The sequence below is a fragment of the Convolutriloba macropyga genome, chromosome 1 (genome assembly GCF_964194025.1).
Source record: "Convolutriloba macropyga chromosome 1, txConMacr16.3, whole genome shotgun sequence".
Classification (NCBI taxonomy): Eukaryota; Metazoa; Xenacoelomorpha; order Acoela; family Convolutidae; genus Convolutriloba; species Convolutriloba macropyga.
In genome coordinates, this window is record NC_134468.1 from 43,782,860 (window position 1) to 43,801,996 (window position 19,137).

Here is a 19,137-nt window from a genome sequence, read left to right on the forward strand (position 1 = left end):
ACTAGAAGCGTCGGAACTTCACAAGGAACCCCATAATTGCAGTTGAAACCTTCATCTTTTATCTTGAAGCTTTAAATCTTAAACTCACCAGACTTGATTGAAGAAAAAAGGTTAATTTTACAATGTTGTCGTGAAATGTCAATGCTTAAGATAAAATCAATAAGGACATCTTTCAGTTGCAGTGCAATAAACCGAACAGAATTAAGGCATAACACATTATTTTTGAAAAAAAAATCAATGAAATCTTGATAACGAAAAATTTTATTTTATTAAAAAGAATTTGATAACCTTGAAAAATGGCCAAAAATCTTAGGTCAAATACTGATAAACACAAAAAACTGACAGACTAAATTTCTGAAATCAAAATCAAGTCCAAAAGAATATTGGCGGAAAGTATTACCATTTTTAAATAAAATTCCAGCAAATTCGTAGAGCTGCTTTATATCATATGAAGCAACCAAGAACGAAAACAGAAAAGAGCATACATTTTGTTTCGGCACTTTTGCAATTGCAGATAGAGATAATTTGAAATTTCTTTTCTGCTTTTTTAATTAAAAACAACTGAAGACACATAAAATTCATTAATTTCAATGTTCCAGGAATCTCGCAGTTAACTTACCAAGAGCAGTTGATTTATCTCAATCTCAGAAGTCTGAGACTCATAGTAGTGTAGAAAACCTGCAAACTGTGACGGTCATTTGGAGCCAATATATGAATATGTTTGTTTTCTTCTCTCGCTCTTTTTGTGTCCAGTTTTTGGCTTTTAAATTAGGATATTGGTTTTAAAACTTATATACTAATTTTGCGCTATGAGGTACGAATTTCGATGTCCCAAAATAAAGTAATTTTATAACCGGCAAATTCATTTTTGCTTGAGCTTACATTATCAATATTGACCAGTAGTTTTATATTTGCGTTACATATTTGCTTTTGGCTACCTAAGTAAAGCTTCCTAAATATTTTGTAAAGGGCCACAATTTAGATATAATATTGGGTAGAGACATCAATTGACTGAGCTATGCGTTTCGGAGAAGAATTATCTACATCATTGAATATTTTGTTAAATATTCCTTTCTCCGTATATGATTCGAGTTCAAGAATTATTGGGTCACAAGGTCAGTTCAAGTCATTCGAAAATGCTGGAAAATATCAGCAGGTTTCGACCTGACCAACCACAAAAATGTCTACAAGTGTCACGAAATGTTAATGCTAGTTTCTGATATCGATGATTAAAATGAATTGATTTAAAATGAATTATTTAGAGCTGCTAAATATCCAGCTAAATAAGAAGAAAATAGTTTTACAAACGTTTACAAAAGTGCATAAAATGAACGTGCATACAGCAAATGTGTGGTACTGAAAAGAACAAAAGTGCTTTCTAGAAAACAAATTGCATAGGATATGTTGAACAGAAAATAAGTTTAAAATTGAACGAGTTCAGTGCTCAGACATTGTAACTTCACTAAATGGGCGCTAGTCAGTTGAATGCTGTTGTCAAGAAACTTTCATGTTTGGTGCCAAAAGTCATCGAACGTGTGAGGTACGAGGAATTTGATCCTGAAAGTGATCAGAAATGCTTCAATATCCCTTCCATACTGGTGGCAAATCATTGAGTGGGTTCCTAATCACCTCCTGTTTCAAATCAGAAACGGCACTGGCATTTGCGGCCGATGTGCTGATAGGGTTAAATAGGGCAGCGGGTCCACTTCCAGCACCGCCTTCCGACTGTTGGGTTCCTCCGACTGAGTAGGGGTATCGAGACACGGCAGAAAGTGCAGCTGCTGATGAGGGATATGAGTTGTTGAAGTAAGGCGCGTAGGAGGTATCGAAGCTGTAGTATCCAGCGGCTCCAGCAGGGGGGTATCCAAAGTTCTGAGTCGTCTGGTTGTAACTGGGAATTCCTGAAGCACGTCCAAGACCAACAGCTGCAGCTGAAGTATCCGAAGTGTAGCCACCTGAAATGCCCCCAGAGACAGCTGAAGGATTTGGCATAGCTCCTGCAGGATTCCAAATGTTGATGAAACTTGACGAAACGCTGGGAAGGAACGGAGACGATTCAGATCGCGCCAAACTCGCAATGTCGCTCATGTCCTTGGATCCGGTCAATCCTCCTAGAACCAATCCGGAACCCTGAACAACGTCAGATTCTGAGGGACTGGCCAAATCCTGTGGTTGCTGTTTGATAACTGATCCCAGAGTGGTGAACTCAGCTCCTGCTAAATGTCCCTCAGTGGATTTCTTCAGCAAACTGTCACAGAGCTCAACTGCAGATGGTTGATGTTTGATTACGGGGAGACCATCGTTTGTGCCTTTAAGAGAGGACGGACTGTCAGCTCTATTGTTTGAAAGTGGAGCATGTTGATCGTTAGAAGAAAGGCAGTCTTTCTTCATTTCTCCTGATGCGGTGTGATCTGGAGGGGAAGGTGTCCCTTTGTCATTCTTGTCACCTTGCGATTGCTGCTGTTGTTGCTGCTGCCGGCATTTGGCTCTTCGGTTCTTGAACCAAACCTGAAAATAAGAATTTTTTATAAAAAAAATACGAAAATTGCAAAAGAATGTACAAAATATTAACAAATGAGAGCAAGCTGAGTTGTTTTCAGAGCTAGGTCGATTTTAAAAAAAAAATCGGGGGAAATTTTGAAGGATAATTAGCCCAACAATGAAATCTATCCATAGAAAAATAAAAACACATTTTTTTAGTATTTGCAACATTAGCTAAACTTGTTAGAAAAGCGCATTATTTTTGAGATACCAAAATTTGTTTGCATTATTTCATAACGTTTGAAACTCTTCGATATCAGTTGGACTTGACGAAACTTGGCGAAGTTTTCGAGTGTAGGCGCTGTTTGTTGGCTGTATTCCGTTACACGTGAGGCTCAGACGGTATCAATTAACCAAGCGGTGTGATAGTTTTTGGGATTAAATTCTCTCTCGGGGGAAGATTAGGGGGATTAGAGCTAACGAGGACCGTGACATAGTCGCGTTTCACTTATATCTGACAAGTTAGCTGTTTTCTTTAGCTGATATTTTCTGTAAATCAACAGTGCTCACTCTCACTCGCTTTGTAAGTATATGCCATGCACTAAAGTTGATAACTTCTTGACCATTTTAGTTTAATAAATTTCTTGTTATAAAACTTAATGATCTTGATAACATTTGCGATCGATTGTACAAGTGCCTCTGTAGTTGTATAGTCTCAAGAAACCCCCCATTAATGTTTAAAATGAGAAAAATTGCGCTTTGCTTGTGCCAGAACTTGTAACAATTGGGGGTGAAAGGCGACTTGTATTTCTCTATTACTACAGAGAAGAATCTTTATTTAGAGAATAGAATTAAATAATTGAACTAGATAATCTTCACTTGTTCAAACTCACAATTGGACAAATGCTCTTAAGATGATGTTTGTCTAAGTGGCCAAAGGAAACAGAATTATCAATGCTATTGCTTGTTCTGAGTTAACATTACTTTTATTCCCCATTCTAGTCTCAACACTCACCCCCTACACTATACCCCCCATCTACCCCCGCTCCCCCGTCTCGGCTCATCGCCCGCCCCGAATCGAAGATAGGCGACGTTTAATATGGCATGACAGAGCAATTGATAACAAATTTATTTGTGTCGCAAAGAGAGAACGTTGATCAAAAGTGAATGTTAGCTTACAAGACATGAATAAACTCTCCTCTCATGAAAGAAACAGAAATCTTACTAGAATATTTGCATGTTTTAGAGAAGATCAAAAAGTTGCCGAAACATATGATGCGAATGTGGAAAACTTGCTGGAGGACTCATTGGCAGGTACCAAACAAAGTGCATCAAATAATTGTGGTTTTCAGAAAATAACTTTGACTTACAAATAATTAAGTTTAAAATGAGATAAAAAAGTTTAAAAACAAATCCAAAACAGGAAAATTATTCAGAAAAAATAGCAGAAAAACTACTTAATTACCAAAAAATGTGTTCGGTTTTCTTACAGAACTATTTTCTTAAAATTCCTAGAGTTTGCTCCTAAATTCGAAGATTCAATTTTAAACTTAATTTTTCCGGAAATATTTGAAATTTCCGATTTTAATTATCTGAACAATTAAAGTACATATGACAAACCTGTACTCTGGACTCTGGCAGGTTGATTCTGTTGGCTACCTCTTCCCTCATAAATATGTCCGGATACCTCGTCTTTCCAAACAGTGCTTCCAGAATCTCCAACTGGGTTCTGGTGAATGTTGTCCTTTCCCGACGCTGTTTCCTCCCAGCCGGAATTCCAGCTGCTCCTGCTGCTTGCATTTGGTGGTGTGCAGCTGCTGCTACTGAAAATGAATTCGGGTAAATTACCTGGTTTTTCACAATTTTGCCCTGATTTGGTTGTTTGGTTAAAGGCGTCATCATCAAATCATGAGTTGGGACTTGTGAAGAAATCAAATTTGGTGCAACTGCGGTCGAATGGGGAACAGACATTGGAACCATATACTTTGGTTCCAAGATTTCTATATTGTTCTGTTCAGGGATTTGAGTTGATTGAGTTGGTGTTTGATTCGGGACTATATGACCAGGGTGGTAGTAAAAGTAGTTGTAGTTAGGCATGTTTGATGGTAAGTAAGAGTTTGTGGTCATTGCGTACGAATTATTTTGCTGATGAGTTCCCATTTTTTCCAATGACTAACAACTGATAAATTAACTTTTCAACTAAATTTGCAAAAACTTAGAATTGTAGAATTATATCTAATGAAAAAATTTGTGAGTTGCAGAGATGAGTTTAAGATTAATTATTGAAGACAGAAGGTTTAATTTTTCAGCAAACTGTTTTGGAAGAGTTAATTAATTATAATGAGCAAAATAAGCATAGATTTCATGGGGCGGTGGGACCGTGGGTAAGGGTGCCCTCACTCAAAGTGCCAAGTTGATAACACCCTCACCATCAAAGAGCCGACATGTGGAAGCTATGCGAAGGGAGGGAGGTGTGAACGACGCTCACAATGAGGTCTGATCGGTTTCACACGACTTAACTCAAAACAACACATCACAAATACAAACAGACTCAATTATGATAAAGGTGCCTTTTTAGACTCCGGAAATATCTTTGATGCTGAAGTGACGAAAGCATTCCGCGCTTGTACAATTCAGTTTTCCTTTGAGACAATATTCAATTTTTTCGAATGATGTTGGCGAAATTTTTTACCGCCGACCATACAAAAAACAGATCTTATTAAAAATAAAACTCAACATCAATGTTCAGAACTTTTGCCTTTACCGTTAAGTTTGACATATAAATAAGGCAGATGAATTTTGTATATTTTGGGAAGTCTTCAAGTTTATGGTTCCTTAAATCAGCCAAGGTTGTGTAAGTGACCAAATTATTAATTAAAAAAATACGTACCAGGATAGTTCATGGACATATGATGGTGGGAATGTAGAAGGTGGTCCATTTGAGGGTGTGGGTGGGGGTGATGTGGGTGGGCTGCTGTGAGCATTGAGTGGGCAGTGCCAGTGGGCATGTAGGCTGCAGCCGGGTGCTGAGAGGCAACAGCTGCTGCCTGTTGTACCTGTTTCAGGTACGACATCTCTGCGGGAGACGGGTACAGATTCATCACTGCTTCTGCTTCAGTATTTATTGTTGAATAATCTTCTAGAAGTTTCTCGAACTGTCGCAGTTGTTAAAGTAGACGAAACGGTGGAAAGTCGAGCACTTTATTATTATAAATAATGTTTTATTGAGAACTGGGCAAAATATGCTTTAAAAGGTTCAAACTATTAATTTTGATTTTGTTCGATGTAATTGAAAAAAAATCTGGAGATAATTTTTTAAATTGATTGTTTTTTTAAGAAGTTGAACAAATATTGTTTTAGCAAATTATCAGCGACTGATCAGTTGAAAGGAAAAGAGTGACTGAATGTTCTCGCTCTGACAAATTAGATTTGGAAATCTGTGCTTGCTTCTCTGTTTATAACAACAAGCAACATCAGTACAACCACAGCAGACAAAAGAGCATGCTGCATTCCCATTGGATAACCCTAATAAGCCAATCAGAGCCCTACAATTGTGTGTTTCTGCACTTGGAGCACAGGAGCGACGAATACAGTGAAGGGTTTACTATCAATTATTCTATTCGATATAATTATAACCTTATTAATATTAATACATTTATTATGTTCGATGTTATGGCTTTAATTGAATAAAGACTATAAAGGTTGACTCTAATAAGGGCGTAAGTCTGTCAAATAATGGTGAAATAGTACGTGTTAGAAGGTGATAGGAATAGTTAGATGTGTGAGCTGGCTGATTTGTGGAAGGTAGAAAGCGAGAATAAGGAAAAGAGAGAATGAAAAAGGGAAGGAGAGAGATCAGAGGGTATCAGACTTGATTATCCCGATTAGAGGCGATAATAGCCCCCAATACTCGACCTCTTAACCCAAACACGCGCACATACATACATACACACGCATACGCACGTACTCCTAGGCTACTGATTACAAAACCATTCAACAGCTCAGACGACAATAACTACCTAATTCACGCGAAGTTGTCAGACGTCGCAGCAAGACATGGTGCAAGAATGACACAAACTACAGGGGAGAAAAACAAGGTAAACAATGTGAACAAACAATCGGAAGCCTCTTTTCAAATATAAACAAGCCCATTGGTTTCAGTCGGTTGCTTTTGATTGATCATCAAAGTGGGCCACTGCTGTGTAGCGTGTAGTGGTATTGTTATTGTTAGAGCCTATTAGTTGGTAATAAGGAAAATAATTAAATAATTTAAGTCAATCAAAACAATTGTAATGGTTCTATAAGTTCCTCTATTAAGCCTATTTGACAATAATTTTACAATCCCACTAATCTACTGCACAATTTCGAATGACAATCTTTCAGCAGGCAATTAAACGTTACTACCCAAAATTAGTATCCTAACCTAATTTAATATTTTCCATAAAGAATACGATCCATACAAATTTAGATGTTACAACTTTAGTTTTGAAAAGAGAAGGAATATACTGATGTTAAATAACTCATTACTATGAGCATCAAATGCATCAATGGTATAGCGATTGGCAATACTATTAGTTTAGATATTCACTATGTTTTGTCAAATATATAGGCGATAGTTTGTCAAATATGAGCAAACTGTTGGCACTTACGGGTTACATTCCTTAAACACTATAGGCCAGCAACTAGGAAATCTGACATTTTTTGGTTACTAGAGCCTGAATAGTCACTTTCATAGAACTGTCCAAGATCCTCGTGCTGCTGATCATGACTGGAGGGGGGGGGGGGGGGGTGTCAAATTTTTAAGACAAAGAACCACCCTTCACACCATGAAATTGTCTCCCCAAAAGTTTCTATGAATCGCATACTTAAACTAGTAAGGCGTAATGTTTTACGGACGGCATTAAACTGGCTAATTAATGCCCTCCGAGCGCTACCTGCTTATCCTGTTTTTGAGAAAAAATCAAATGGGTCGGACGAAAAATCTTTCAAGCTAAAAATCGCTTTAAAAAGACCACACGACTAATATAATTGCTACAAACGTTTTTTGAGAGCAATTCGTTTAAACACGATGTTTAGGCTTCAGCATGGAAGATGTTTCAGCATGATAATAGTTGACTTGGATTTTTTTATTGCGAAAAGAAACAGCACAAGCAGAAAAGATCCGATTACTTTGTGCGACAAACTACTCTCAATAGTTGACTTGGGCACATTATGCAACTTGTAGCAATTATCGAAGATTCCTGACACTGCCATAGCTGGACCTGCTCCTGTCCTCGTGACTTCTAACTGGGCAAGGGCATCCGAGTGGTTGGTATCTCACTTAAGAGAGAGACGAGGAAAGATTTATGAGGGGGATTAGACCAAATCCCTACCCTGTAAAAGAGAGGATTTTAAATGGTTCGCTGAGCTAAGACCCCCTCCTCCTTCTCTTCCCACCTCGCCAGCCTCTCCGAATAGAGAAGGAAGACAGAGAGAGGGCGAGTGCTCTGCCCATTCCGACTAATTGCACATCAAAGTAATTAAGCCTCATTCCAAAATGGGCGCGCCGACTGCAACTATCCCTTTGATCCACCCTCTCTCCAGCTATGATCAACACTTTAACTACTAACTAGTTAACTAAACAATCATAACTGGGATAATATTTCATTCCTCATATTAAAATAACTTCTTAATGTAACTCCCTGCTTTGATAAGCTCACGTCCGCAATGCTTAACAACTAGCCCGAAAGTTACTCTATATACGAAAACAACTAACTGAAAATGTTCCAGTTTTGATTTATGATTTTTTTGTTTTAAATCCGGGATAAAATACTTGTTGAGGGATCATAGAAATTGATCTTTTTGTTTTGTCTTCCCATGGGTGAGCATAAGCGTTGCATAAACAATACACAAGTGGTCTTTTGGCAGGTAATGGAGTGTTTTCTAATTCCAACCTGCCTACACGCCTGTACACCTATGAGGAGATCAAGTTTGTGTGCATTAATTAACCCGATTGTTTATCAAGTGTTTTCATCCTTCCGCTTTAAAACTGACACAATAATAACACACACTGTCAAGTTAGCCCCAAGGGGTTAACTTTCAATTTCAAATGAACACCCGTCCCCGACCCATTTTGAACAGAAAAGTATAGCGAACTGAAGTGAGGTGTTAACTAGCTGAGGGGCCAAATTCAATTTAGAATCTTCTTTCAACTTGGCAAGTAAGGAGAGAGCGGCTATCCTGGATCTCAGTGGCTGTTAATAATTCCTCATAAAAACTCAGCGGGTACATCAAAGCCCAAAAGACACTTTTTAACTTCAATCTCAGTCTATCAATTTCATCTTCACAACTTCTATTTTCGATGTTATTTTAGACCCACGCGCTTTTCAGTCGCCACGGGCCATATAAAAAGCATTTCTGCGCGAACAGCAAGCAAAGCTTAAAAGTCATATTACTATATTAATTTACAGCTCTTACTGATTTATAAACTATTTATTAGATCTTTTCCTCCCCAGCAGTTTCGTCTCAAATATGCGACCTCCCCCAAAAGCACAGTTAGTTTACGACAACGCTTTAAGCTCCCAGATCGACTTGAGACCCGGATTTTTTCGAACTATCCGGAATAGATTATTAGTTGTTTTATGAAGTTGGAGAAGATCTTTTGGGAGCTAACAGCTGGTCTGAAACTAGCTGAGCACAGCATATTGAGACAAGCGGTGAAGCGAAACCGTTGATCTCATATAATAGCACTTAATATAAAACTCAATATATTAAACTAACAGCCAGGATGGCCTACAATATTAATGCAGGTGAAATACGCGCAGCAAACGAAGCTTATCTTTGACTACTGCAGCGATTAGTACTTTAAAACAAGTACAGCTAAATTATGACAGACAAGATACAAACAAATAAACAAGAAGAGCAATATTAATCCCAACCCGACAATACAAACCTTTTTCTCCTTTGCAGATTCAATCTTAGCTTTTAAGAAGTGGCACAAGAAAAGACGGAAAGGACTTGTTTTGAGGACGGACACTTTGAAAAGCACTTAGCCTCTCCTCTCTCTAGGTCCATTATTGCTATACACAATGCCTTAATAATTAATCAATCCGATTATTAGCACCCCGGCACACTAACCCAGCTATATCAAGGGTCGAATCAGGCAAAGATATTTCCGGGCACTATAAAAAGGCCATGTTTAGATCCAAATTCTCTTTCAATACAGACCGTGGAAAAATTCCGGTCTTGAACACAAAAAGTTCAACATTCTGACAGCAAAATTGCAAGGAAGTGTAACTTATCTACGTTATTAAATATGCGCATTCAGGCAGCTTATATCTGTACATTAAAATAGTTGTTTTCCAAATTTATGCAGAGGCATTTAGCTGTTTAGAGAATGTTCTCAGCCCTTTCAAGTTAGAAACAGTTATTTCAATTTAGTCATCAAGAACAAAAAGAACAACTCTTCAAGTACATTTGCATTTTTGAAATATCGTTTTTAAGGAAAAAAACTCTCAGGCATCCATTAAAAAGAGTAATACGATAATTACAACTATCGCTTTCCTAGTTATTTTTGTCAATTTGAATTTCTGTGGTTAAGGTTAGGAAAAATGGGAGCAGGGAAAGTGCCGAGATGAAGCTCTGTGCCACAAATAGTTCTGTGGATGTTTTGGGAAATCGCGAGTTCAAGAGAGGTGCAGGGGGGGGGGGTGCTATAAAGTCAAAATAGGCGTGAACTGTTGTGCCTTTGATCTGGCTAGCTAGTATGATGTTGGCTGGCTAGGTGACTTTGATCATAGCTTCTCTCTGGTCAGAAATTAAGTCAATTGTCGCATTTTCCGCCTGGCCTCACCACCTATGCACAAGTAGTAATCTGGCGGAGATTTTTTATTGATCAAAAGTACTTCTTAATAAGTAAACAAATTATTTGTAGCGAGAAATTCGTTTGAAATATTAACAACACACCGCCGACAAACGACCGCACACGCCGCAATTAGCAAAAATATTTTTCTCAAAAATAAATAAATTGATCAATTAAATGCTAGTACATTAATCTAAGTCACTAAAATATTTAATCCCAGGTCAATACATACAGTACAATGAAATGATCATCATAGGCAAATAAATCATCATTAAATAGCATGTATTTTGTTCATGTAATTCCAATTTAAAAATTTTCCATCGCATTAATTAAAGCTAACTGTTTGGTTCTTAATAAAATCTGTTAATGAGCAATGAAGTCAACATATTCATCTTAATGTGACTGTAGTATCAAAGGATGCGATAAAGAAAAGGAATGCGCATACACAAAACAGTATTCCAGTAACAATTAAGTCCATCAAACAATAAAACATCATAAACTAGTCCATACAAAGATGATAGAGTTAAGAATAATTAGAATAACGTCATCTCATTGGACACCACATTTGTTCACCTGTTGCCCATCAACTGCTTCGTTTGTCATTGACATTCTGTAGTCAACAAAAGGCTCAGCTGTGGAAGTAGGAAGCGAAGATCTACTGTTATTCAAACTGCTGTTCTTTCCATTGCGGAATCTGTCCACGAAATGCGAGGGCATCGCAGGTCTTGGCAGGTTTTGTTGATTGACAGATAATGAATGACCGTGCTTGTTGTAGCTATTAATGACATGCTCGTGAAAATCACTTTTTGAAATGTGCGGAGGGGGCTTTTTAAAAGCCGTAATGTTCGGAAGTGTGATGTCATCCGAGTGCATTCGAGTCCACTGAACTTGCAACATATACCGCTCAATCATTGTTTTTCTCTTCTGGTGTTTTTTGGGTGCTCTGCCACTCAACCTAGACAACAACACATCACAAATTGATAAGGCAATCGAAATTCATTTAGCTATAGCAATACAACAATTAACTCACAAAGTAAAAACTAACACATGCAGTTCAACAGGACAATGAACAAAATCTAAATCTATCACAGAACAGGTTGCGAAAACAAACTCTAAACACGAATAGGCAAAAACCCTAAAAAATATTATTATACAAATAGATTACCGACCCGAAATCAACCACAAAGAGCCAACGGACTGTGAGAAAAAAAAACATCGACTAACCACCCCCTATTCAATGGATTAAAAGTTACATAACCAGCACACTACCAGAAAAAAGCCGCCATTGCTTCCCATAACACCGATTGCGATCGAAGAAACAGAAAAAATATGATAAAAACTGATTGCTATACCAAAACATTTTAAATTGCGAACTATTTTGATTGGAATTCGTAGTTCCGCATACTCCTCTTTCTTAATGAGATGATGCAGGGGCTAGCATCAAGGTCAAAACGCATTGGTGATGCTAATTGTTCCGACCCCACTTGTTGGGGGAGGAACTATATACTCAACTGGGTTTTTTTTGTTCAGACAATTTTGGCCGATCGGTATATTCATCGTAGAGATATGTGTGTGGTATCATTAAAAAGCTCGTCCAGCGTAGATTTAGGAATTAAAAAGATTTCTTTGAATTTCGTTTTTTTTCCGAGGAGTTATCAAGGTTTAAAGTTTTGTGTGAACACAGGACATTTGGCATGACTTTGCTCACTTTTAGCTTATTTTTCGTCCAAATTAAGGTTTTTTCTATAAAAATTTCAATTTAAGATTACATTTCACGCTACTAAATGAAACATTTTTTAATTCCTAATAGACGAGGTAGAGCTAAACATTTTTGTTCGACGAAGTAAAGAAAAATATAGCAGGACAAGTCCTGAATATCAATCCAAAGACGTGACTTAACTAAAGACCTTAACATGAGAACTTTACAGCAACCTCGATTTAAGAGAGTCCACAAAACCCCTGACCCCACATATGCAAAAAAGAAAAGATAAAAAACCCCAAAAACAATTTCAAACAAGACAAGGTCAAAAAAGTGTGAACAGATCTTTAAAAAAAATAGCAGGACATGCCCTGAAATATGTTCCAACGGATTGTATCAAAAACTTAAAACGACTACAGACAACCAGCATATAAATTAAACAAAGCCAGCCAGAAAACAACCTTGAAAGTAAGGACACTTAAACAGTCAAACAAACTAAACAGAAAAACATACACCGACAAATGTCGGAAGAATTGCTCTTTGAACGACAGGCGAGGCAATTTAATTCAGGGTCTGTAGCCTAAATCATTTTTCTTTATCTATATATATATATATATATATATATATATATATATATATATATATAACGAACATATATATATATATATATATATATATAGATAGATAGATAGATAGATAGATAGATAGATAGAGAGAGAGAGAGATAGATAGATAGATAGATAGAAACGAAACTTATATGGGATCAATAATTCTCGAAATGACCCTGTCACCTTGAATGTTCCCAACAGTTGTTAAATACTATATATTGCAAATTAAGCTATCTTTAAAGTCCATTGTTCGAAAGCAGGCGTCAACTTTCAAAAACGGAGGTATACGTTCGATAAGCAAGAATTCAAAATTCATTCATGTCATGAACAAACTTCAGCAAAAAAACTTGTATACCAATAATCCTCTTCGAGTCGTAAAAACCTGTAGACTACCAATACTCCTCACCGAGTCGTAAGAACCCGCAGAATACGAATTCTCCTCTTCGAGTCTTAAAATGACAGCACCATTACAATTCACATTCTTTCTTTGGACTGCATAAAAATAGAAGCGCTATAAAAGCCGGCTGAGAAGATGAGGTCGGCTATTAATGAAAGAAAGGCACAAATTAAGAGCATTGTTTTCAAGCGTTAAAAAGATTCAGTAATAACACAGTAGTTTTTAACAAGAAGTCACAATTATGTTTCCCACCGTCTCTAAGCGAACGGATATCAACCTTAACGCGCGCTCTAAGCAACTATGATAACCCAAGGCTTTTAAAAAAAACAACTGGCCTACTGTTTATGCCCGTTACTTCGAGTTTACTCTGCGTTCACCTTGCAATACAACGTCAAAAAATGAACAAAAAATCACAATCATAACATAATTTCTAACAAACACAAATTCACAACATAAACGACTATAATCTCTAACATACATTAAAAACAAACAAAAATTATTTTAGAAAAACTGAAAACTAAACAATCGAAATTTTGAGGAAAGCAAGCTCTATTAATTTCACATGACCGCAAATTATCAAAAGTAAGACAGTATTAGGTAGTTTGGCTTAATCGTGTTTCAATAAATAGATAAAAAAGACTAGCAGTAATGCGAATTAGCAATGACTAGATAATTAAGATACTAGCAAAATAACAGCACCTATCATAACAGGAACCTATAATAATGCTATATATGGGTTTGATCACCTTTTAGCTTTGAAATGTATTTCGACATTGACACAATTATGTTAGGCTGCCTGCCCGAGCAACTGCTCTTTTAATGTATAATGAGCGTAGAATAAAACTAGCCAACAGATATCAATACGATTATGCAAAGCGTTGAAATGTCAAAAATCAGAATAGAAAAATAAATCTGTTGGCCACGAAGCACAAAGCAGCTGGAGAGCACTTGGAAAACGAACCAGGAAATCCCTGAACTGTCTATCAGACAGAACGTTGATTTCCATAAATTCCAAACACAGTATAATTCAAAAAAAAACAAATGGAAAGATAAAGAGAAATAAATATATTATTAGGATATACAATGTTTCTTTGGGTCACAGTAAGAACTCTGAACACAAATAGTACCGGGGCAATATTTTCAACAACAACCAATTCAAATTAAAAACAAAACAAACCGACTAATGTCGAAGAATAGCTCTCGAACGACAGGTCGGTGGAGAAACATTTGTCCCCACCGGGATTCGAACCATTGACCTCCGGCTGCATAGCCATACTCAATATCGACTGTGCTATTTGGGCTTTAATTTTGCCATGCTGCAACCGCCTTCATATTAGCAACAAGCTTTACTTCGGAGTGAGAGCAACAGAGACAACTAAAAATGAAGAACGAAAGTGTAAAACAGTCAATTGAGAATGTTCTAGAAGAAAAGCTCAAAATGGTCAAGCAAAAAATTTGCATAAAAAAGATCAACACCATAACAATAATTGCTATGAACTACGTTCAAGAGCAATTAAAAATTCAACTGCGACCTAAAACAATACATTTCTGACAAAAAGGAGCCAAAAAGCCAAAGTTTCAAAGGAGGGTTTTAAAATCCACATTAAAATTGCAATTTGCCCGGATGTCAAAGTATTAATTAATACTAACTAATGAAAAGGCAATCAAGGTTCCGGATACCACGGCAAAAAATTTTTAAATTAGCTAAAAGTTCCAGATGCAAGAGCCTTCAAAACCAAAAAATGTGTAATCAAAGTCTATTCAAAACCCATCTGTGAGCTTCAGAAAAATTCTACGGGAGCTTCAAAAGAACAAGCATGACCTAAAAAAACTAGAAAGTAATGCTGAATGTTTTGGGTTCAAGTCGGTATTATAATCACAAATACCTCGAAAAAATTGTGTAAAAGAATTTTTTGCACAAGACCTATATGAACTGTCACCAACGTCAAGTGAAAACCAATTTGCAAAAGAAAAGCATCAAACAGAACCGACTTAAGTCGGCAGAACTGATATCATACTGCTGACTACGGACTAGGAATCTTACTGCAGTGAATTAGGGGGCAAAAGGGGAAAGGGTGGTGGGCATGAGTGGTAAGAGATGGTTACCAAATGACACAAAATTGCTCTTTATATCGTGACTCTGAGTTCGGTAGGAGGGAGGCTGGGGTGGCAGAATGAGAGAAGCGGTGGGGTCCAAAACTCCACGTACTACCCTTCATACCATTGATTTATGGCTCCTCAGCAGAATATGAACAACTAACAGTCAGTCTACCTGATTTGAAAAACATAGAAAAAAATAACAATCGAAATACCGTTTTTGCTGTAAATTTAAATTGAACATAACCGAGTAACGGTTGGCTTTGTCAATAGGTCGCTGCAGCTTAGACGTGCTAGCTTAAGCTTAATTGGAGAAAAGGCTGTGTTTGGCGTGGCTGCGGGGAGTAAGAAGAGGGGGAGTGTGTGTGCGGGAAGGTGGGCGATTGTGGGGAGGTGGGTGGAATGAAGCTCTGAGAACGGTACTTCAAACCATGAATTTATGTCTCCTCAAAGTTTCCGTGAATCGCATAATTAGAGATTAATTAGGCGCAGGGCTCTCAGAGAGCTGCTTGGCAACCTTGTGATCTCTCACTTTTACCTGTTCATCCCGTCTTTGAGGACGAAAGTCAAGTAGTCAGACGAAAAAACGCATAAAAAGCGGAAAATCGATCGCATAAAAAGACCACTAGACTAAAAATAATTGCTACAAATTTTGTTTCAGAGCATTAAACAAAAAGAAAAAGATCATTCCAGCAGAACAAAAATTATTTAATGTTCAGAGTTTATCAGAAGTTGACACGCTCAACTTCAGAAATTATTACAATTTGGTAACAAAAGAGTGAATATAAACCCAATGACACCGGACAAATTGCTCTTGAGCCACAGTCTGGGAGGGGTATTCCGACTCCCGGTCCCTGTCGCACTCAGTTGAAGAAATAACCACTAGATGCCGTGCGCCTTGCGAATGCTTATCTTACAAATCCTTTTGCTAGAGCAACAGACATAACTTCTCAACATCAGCACGTTCACAATAGTAGCTTCAAACTTCGTTCGAGCGCAATTAATAAAACGAGACTAAATATATAAAACATTAACGACCACGATCGGGCAATAGCTCTCATTTATAGAGATAGGCCGCGATTTCATTGTAGTCTTCTTCAGAGCAGAATAAGGAATGGCTTCAACTAGGCACTTCAAATGAACTTATTGGATATCATTATGAAACAATGGACTTCAATTGTAAAAATGGTTAAATAGTTTTAATTGCTTATCAGCAGTCAAATACCGACAAATTGAAATCAGCTGCTCCACGTTCCGAAGGAGATCAATATACGTTTCATAAAAACCGATATTCAATATACAAATAATTGACTTTCAAAAATAATAAGCAGTTGCGACATCCTTAAAAGCTTTCACGTTGAAAACAAAAGAAAGCAAAACCGAGAGGCGAACCAGACACTCCAGTTCAGAAGGTCAAGCCAAGAGCAGTGTTTGAAAACTTGATAAATTTTGATGATACACTGTGTTAAAAAGTGAGCTATATGGCTCTAAGACAACTTAATGCCCTCCGGGCCTTTTCTTTTCATAACGGTTTTTGAGGATGAAAAGGCAAATGATAAGACGATAACCGAGGATCAGACGAAAAGTTGGTAGTACAAAAATTGCATTAAAAAGAACAGCAGTGCTGATAAAACTGCTGCAAACTTTGTTTGAGGGCATTTAAAAAACGTCAAAACTGAAAATTTCACTTTTGTTTTAAAAACAATTAAATCATTTGCTATCAATTGAGAACATTCAATACGTTCACTTACGCCTCCTTAGAAAACCAATAACGTTTCTCACAAATTAAACTAAGAGACAATCAACAAACAACTAGCGGATTGCCAGAAATTAGCAACAATAGCTTCGTAGATCTGCAGTCTCAAAAAAGACAGGAAAATCGAAAACTGTCTGCTTTTTAGATCTTCACAATTGATTTAAAATCTGTTCAATTGACTGCTGCTCATATTCGCCTCACTATTCTCAAAAAACCTTAACTATGAGGGACATAAACTCGTTTGACCTTATCTCGTTGATTTTCAGTGAAGAAAACTCATGTGGATAGCGAGGCGTCTTCAAGAGTGAGGTAAGTCACGTGTGACCAAAAACTAAATCACGCGAATGAACAACATTCGTTCCAGGTTGAGTTAAAAATGACGTCACGAACGAAATGAAGTCTAAATAGCATGGATAGCAAGAAGAATATTTGGAGTAATAATAACGCCATATGGTCGTTACAAAAATCTTGCCGGCGGAATAAAAAACATTGCAGGACAAGTCCTGACCTATAAATTCAAGAATATCATTGAATAAACAAAATACTAAACCTAAAAAGGAGAATAAATGGATTCGGAAAATCACTCAGAAAAAACTCCGATATTTAAATTGAAAAACTCAACCGACATATTGCCAGAAAATAGCCACCGTCGACTCCCATAACCCCGATCAGTATTGAAAGAACAGAAAATTTTGATTTTTGCACAAAAATAATTTAAAAGTGCGAACGACTTTGGTGTAGTTCGATAATTAGACATATTCCTGTTTCACAATGAGGGAAACAGGAGCTAGTATCAATACCAACAACAGTTCGAGATGGTAACTAAGACTTATAGGAACAATGTTCAAGTAGCGGGCATCTAAAATAGACTTCTATATGCCTTTCAATTCATGATTTTATGACTCCGTTCATTTTAGATTGCGTGCAACTGCATTTTAGGAGCACTTTGAAAAAATGAGCGAACGATGAACTAGCCTTTAGAGGTCAGAAATATTTGGTGGAAAATACTGAAAGGAAGGGCACATTACTTTTTGGGCCCCAGAAGCACGCGCTACTTTTTTACATAATAAAATAGTATATAACAATACATAATTTGTAAGAGTGGGCATAAAAATACTGGGCGCCGAAACAGAAAAGAACCCAAAAAGGACTAAACAGCGTCAAAGTCACAGAAAGCATTAGCAGCCCATTGAGGGATTCGAACAATCTCACCTAGGCACAATTAGAATAAATTTGTTATTTTCTTGCACTCGAGAGAAAAACACTGAGAACAGAAATCAGATTACCGCGAGTTTAAAAATCACGCCCAAAAACTGAAATGCTCTTAGACACCTATTTATCATTCTACTTTAAAAGCTGTTTGAAAAATCACTCTTCAAACCTATTCACTTTTTCGCTCCCTTTACTACTCCAGCGTGACAAATCATCACTATAATTTGACATCTCACCAACATTACAAAGTGAAATGATCTCAAAACAATGACGGCGCGCCAATAAATTGAAATCTCGCTTTGTAACTAAAAGAGAGCGCATAAATAATAGCCTTTGAGGGGTTGACAGCGGCTATCAATACATCAGTAATGCTCAATCAAAGCTGTGGCTCAAAATCTGCCAAGTTCGAATCAAAAAACAAAACGAAGATACTATTTTCAATCAAATTAAAGTACACGCAGTTAGCCATAACACCAATGTGATTATTAAATCAGATTACTTGAACAGCACACCGGAAAACCAATCAGAAATAAAACTACAATCACTCTTCTTTTGATAAAACTAAAAATATGTTTTTCTTTCAGCCGCAAATCGCTCGAATGCAACATAATTCTGTTAATCTAAACGACATATCACTCCACATACTTGTGAATGAAAGAAGTTACAAGAATCTAAACTTGGAAATATGATGTACCAAGTGGGTGAAAGTACCAAGGCAAAACAAAGGTCGAAAACAGGTGCTGCTTGGTTAAGGGAAATTTGCGCTGTGAAGCGACGAAAAACTGCAGAGGGACATTTGGAAAATGGACGTGAAAAATACATGTGAGTTTTAAAATGCATAGAAACAAAACCGACTAACATGGGGCGAATTAATTGCTCTCAAACGACTGGCGAGCGGTTGGCTTCGTCAGTAGCTAGCCGAGGCTTATGGATACTAGTTTAAGCTTAATTGAGTGTGTGTGTGTGGGGGGGGGGGGGGGGGTCTGACAGAACTTAATTCCCTGCTGCCTTCCGGGCTCTACCTGTTTATCCCGCTTTCGACAAAGA

General features: G+C 37.2%; 2 protein-coding genes across 5 annotated transcripts in view; both read right to left on the bottom strand.

Moving 5' to 3' along the window:
- Positions 1 to 1,235: 1,235 nt before the first annotated feature.
- On the bottom strand, positions 1,236 to 6,038 carry LOC142349289 (uncharacterized). Its single transcript, XM_075400761.1, has 3 exons — positions 5,372 to 6,038; positions 4,102 to 4,304; positions 1,236 to 2,508 (listed from the first exon to the last, which is right to left on the bottom strand). Exons 1-3 carry the CDS (start codon positions 5,580 to 5,582, stop codon positions 1,579 to 1,581), a joined length of 1,344 nt encoding a protein of 447 aa, XP_075256876.1. The 5' UTR covers positions 5,583 to 6,038; the 3' UTR covers positions 1,236 to 1,578.
- A 4,427-nt stretch (positions 6,039 to 10,465) lies between these two features.
- LOC142339353 (uncharacterized) overlaps positions 10,466 to 19,137 on the bottom strand; it is a 180,574-nt gene continuing 171,902 nt past the window's right edge. For 3 of the 4 annotated variants that reach the window (XM_075389362.1, XM_075389371.1, XM_075389354.1), the window contains one exon: positions 10,466 to 11,276. In XM_075389362.1, coding sequence (XP_075245477.1) covers positions 10,871 to 11,276 — 406 coding nt within the window. In that variant the 3' untranslated portion in view covers positions 10,466 to 10,870. The remainder of the gene's footprint in view (positions 11,277 to 19,137) is intronic. The other variant, XM_075389380.1, reaches the window with a different exon arrangement.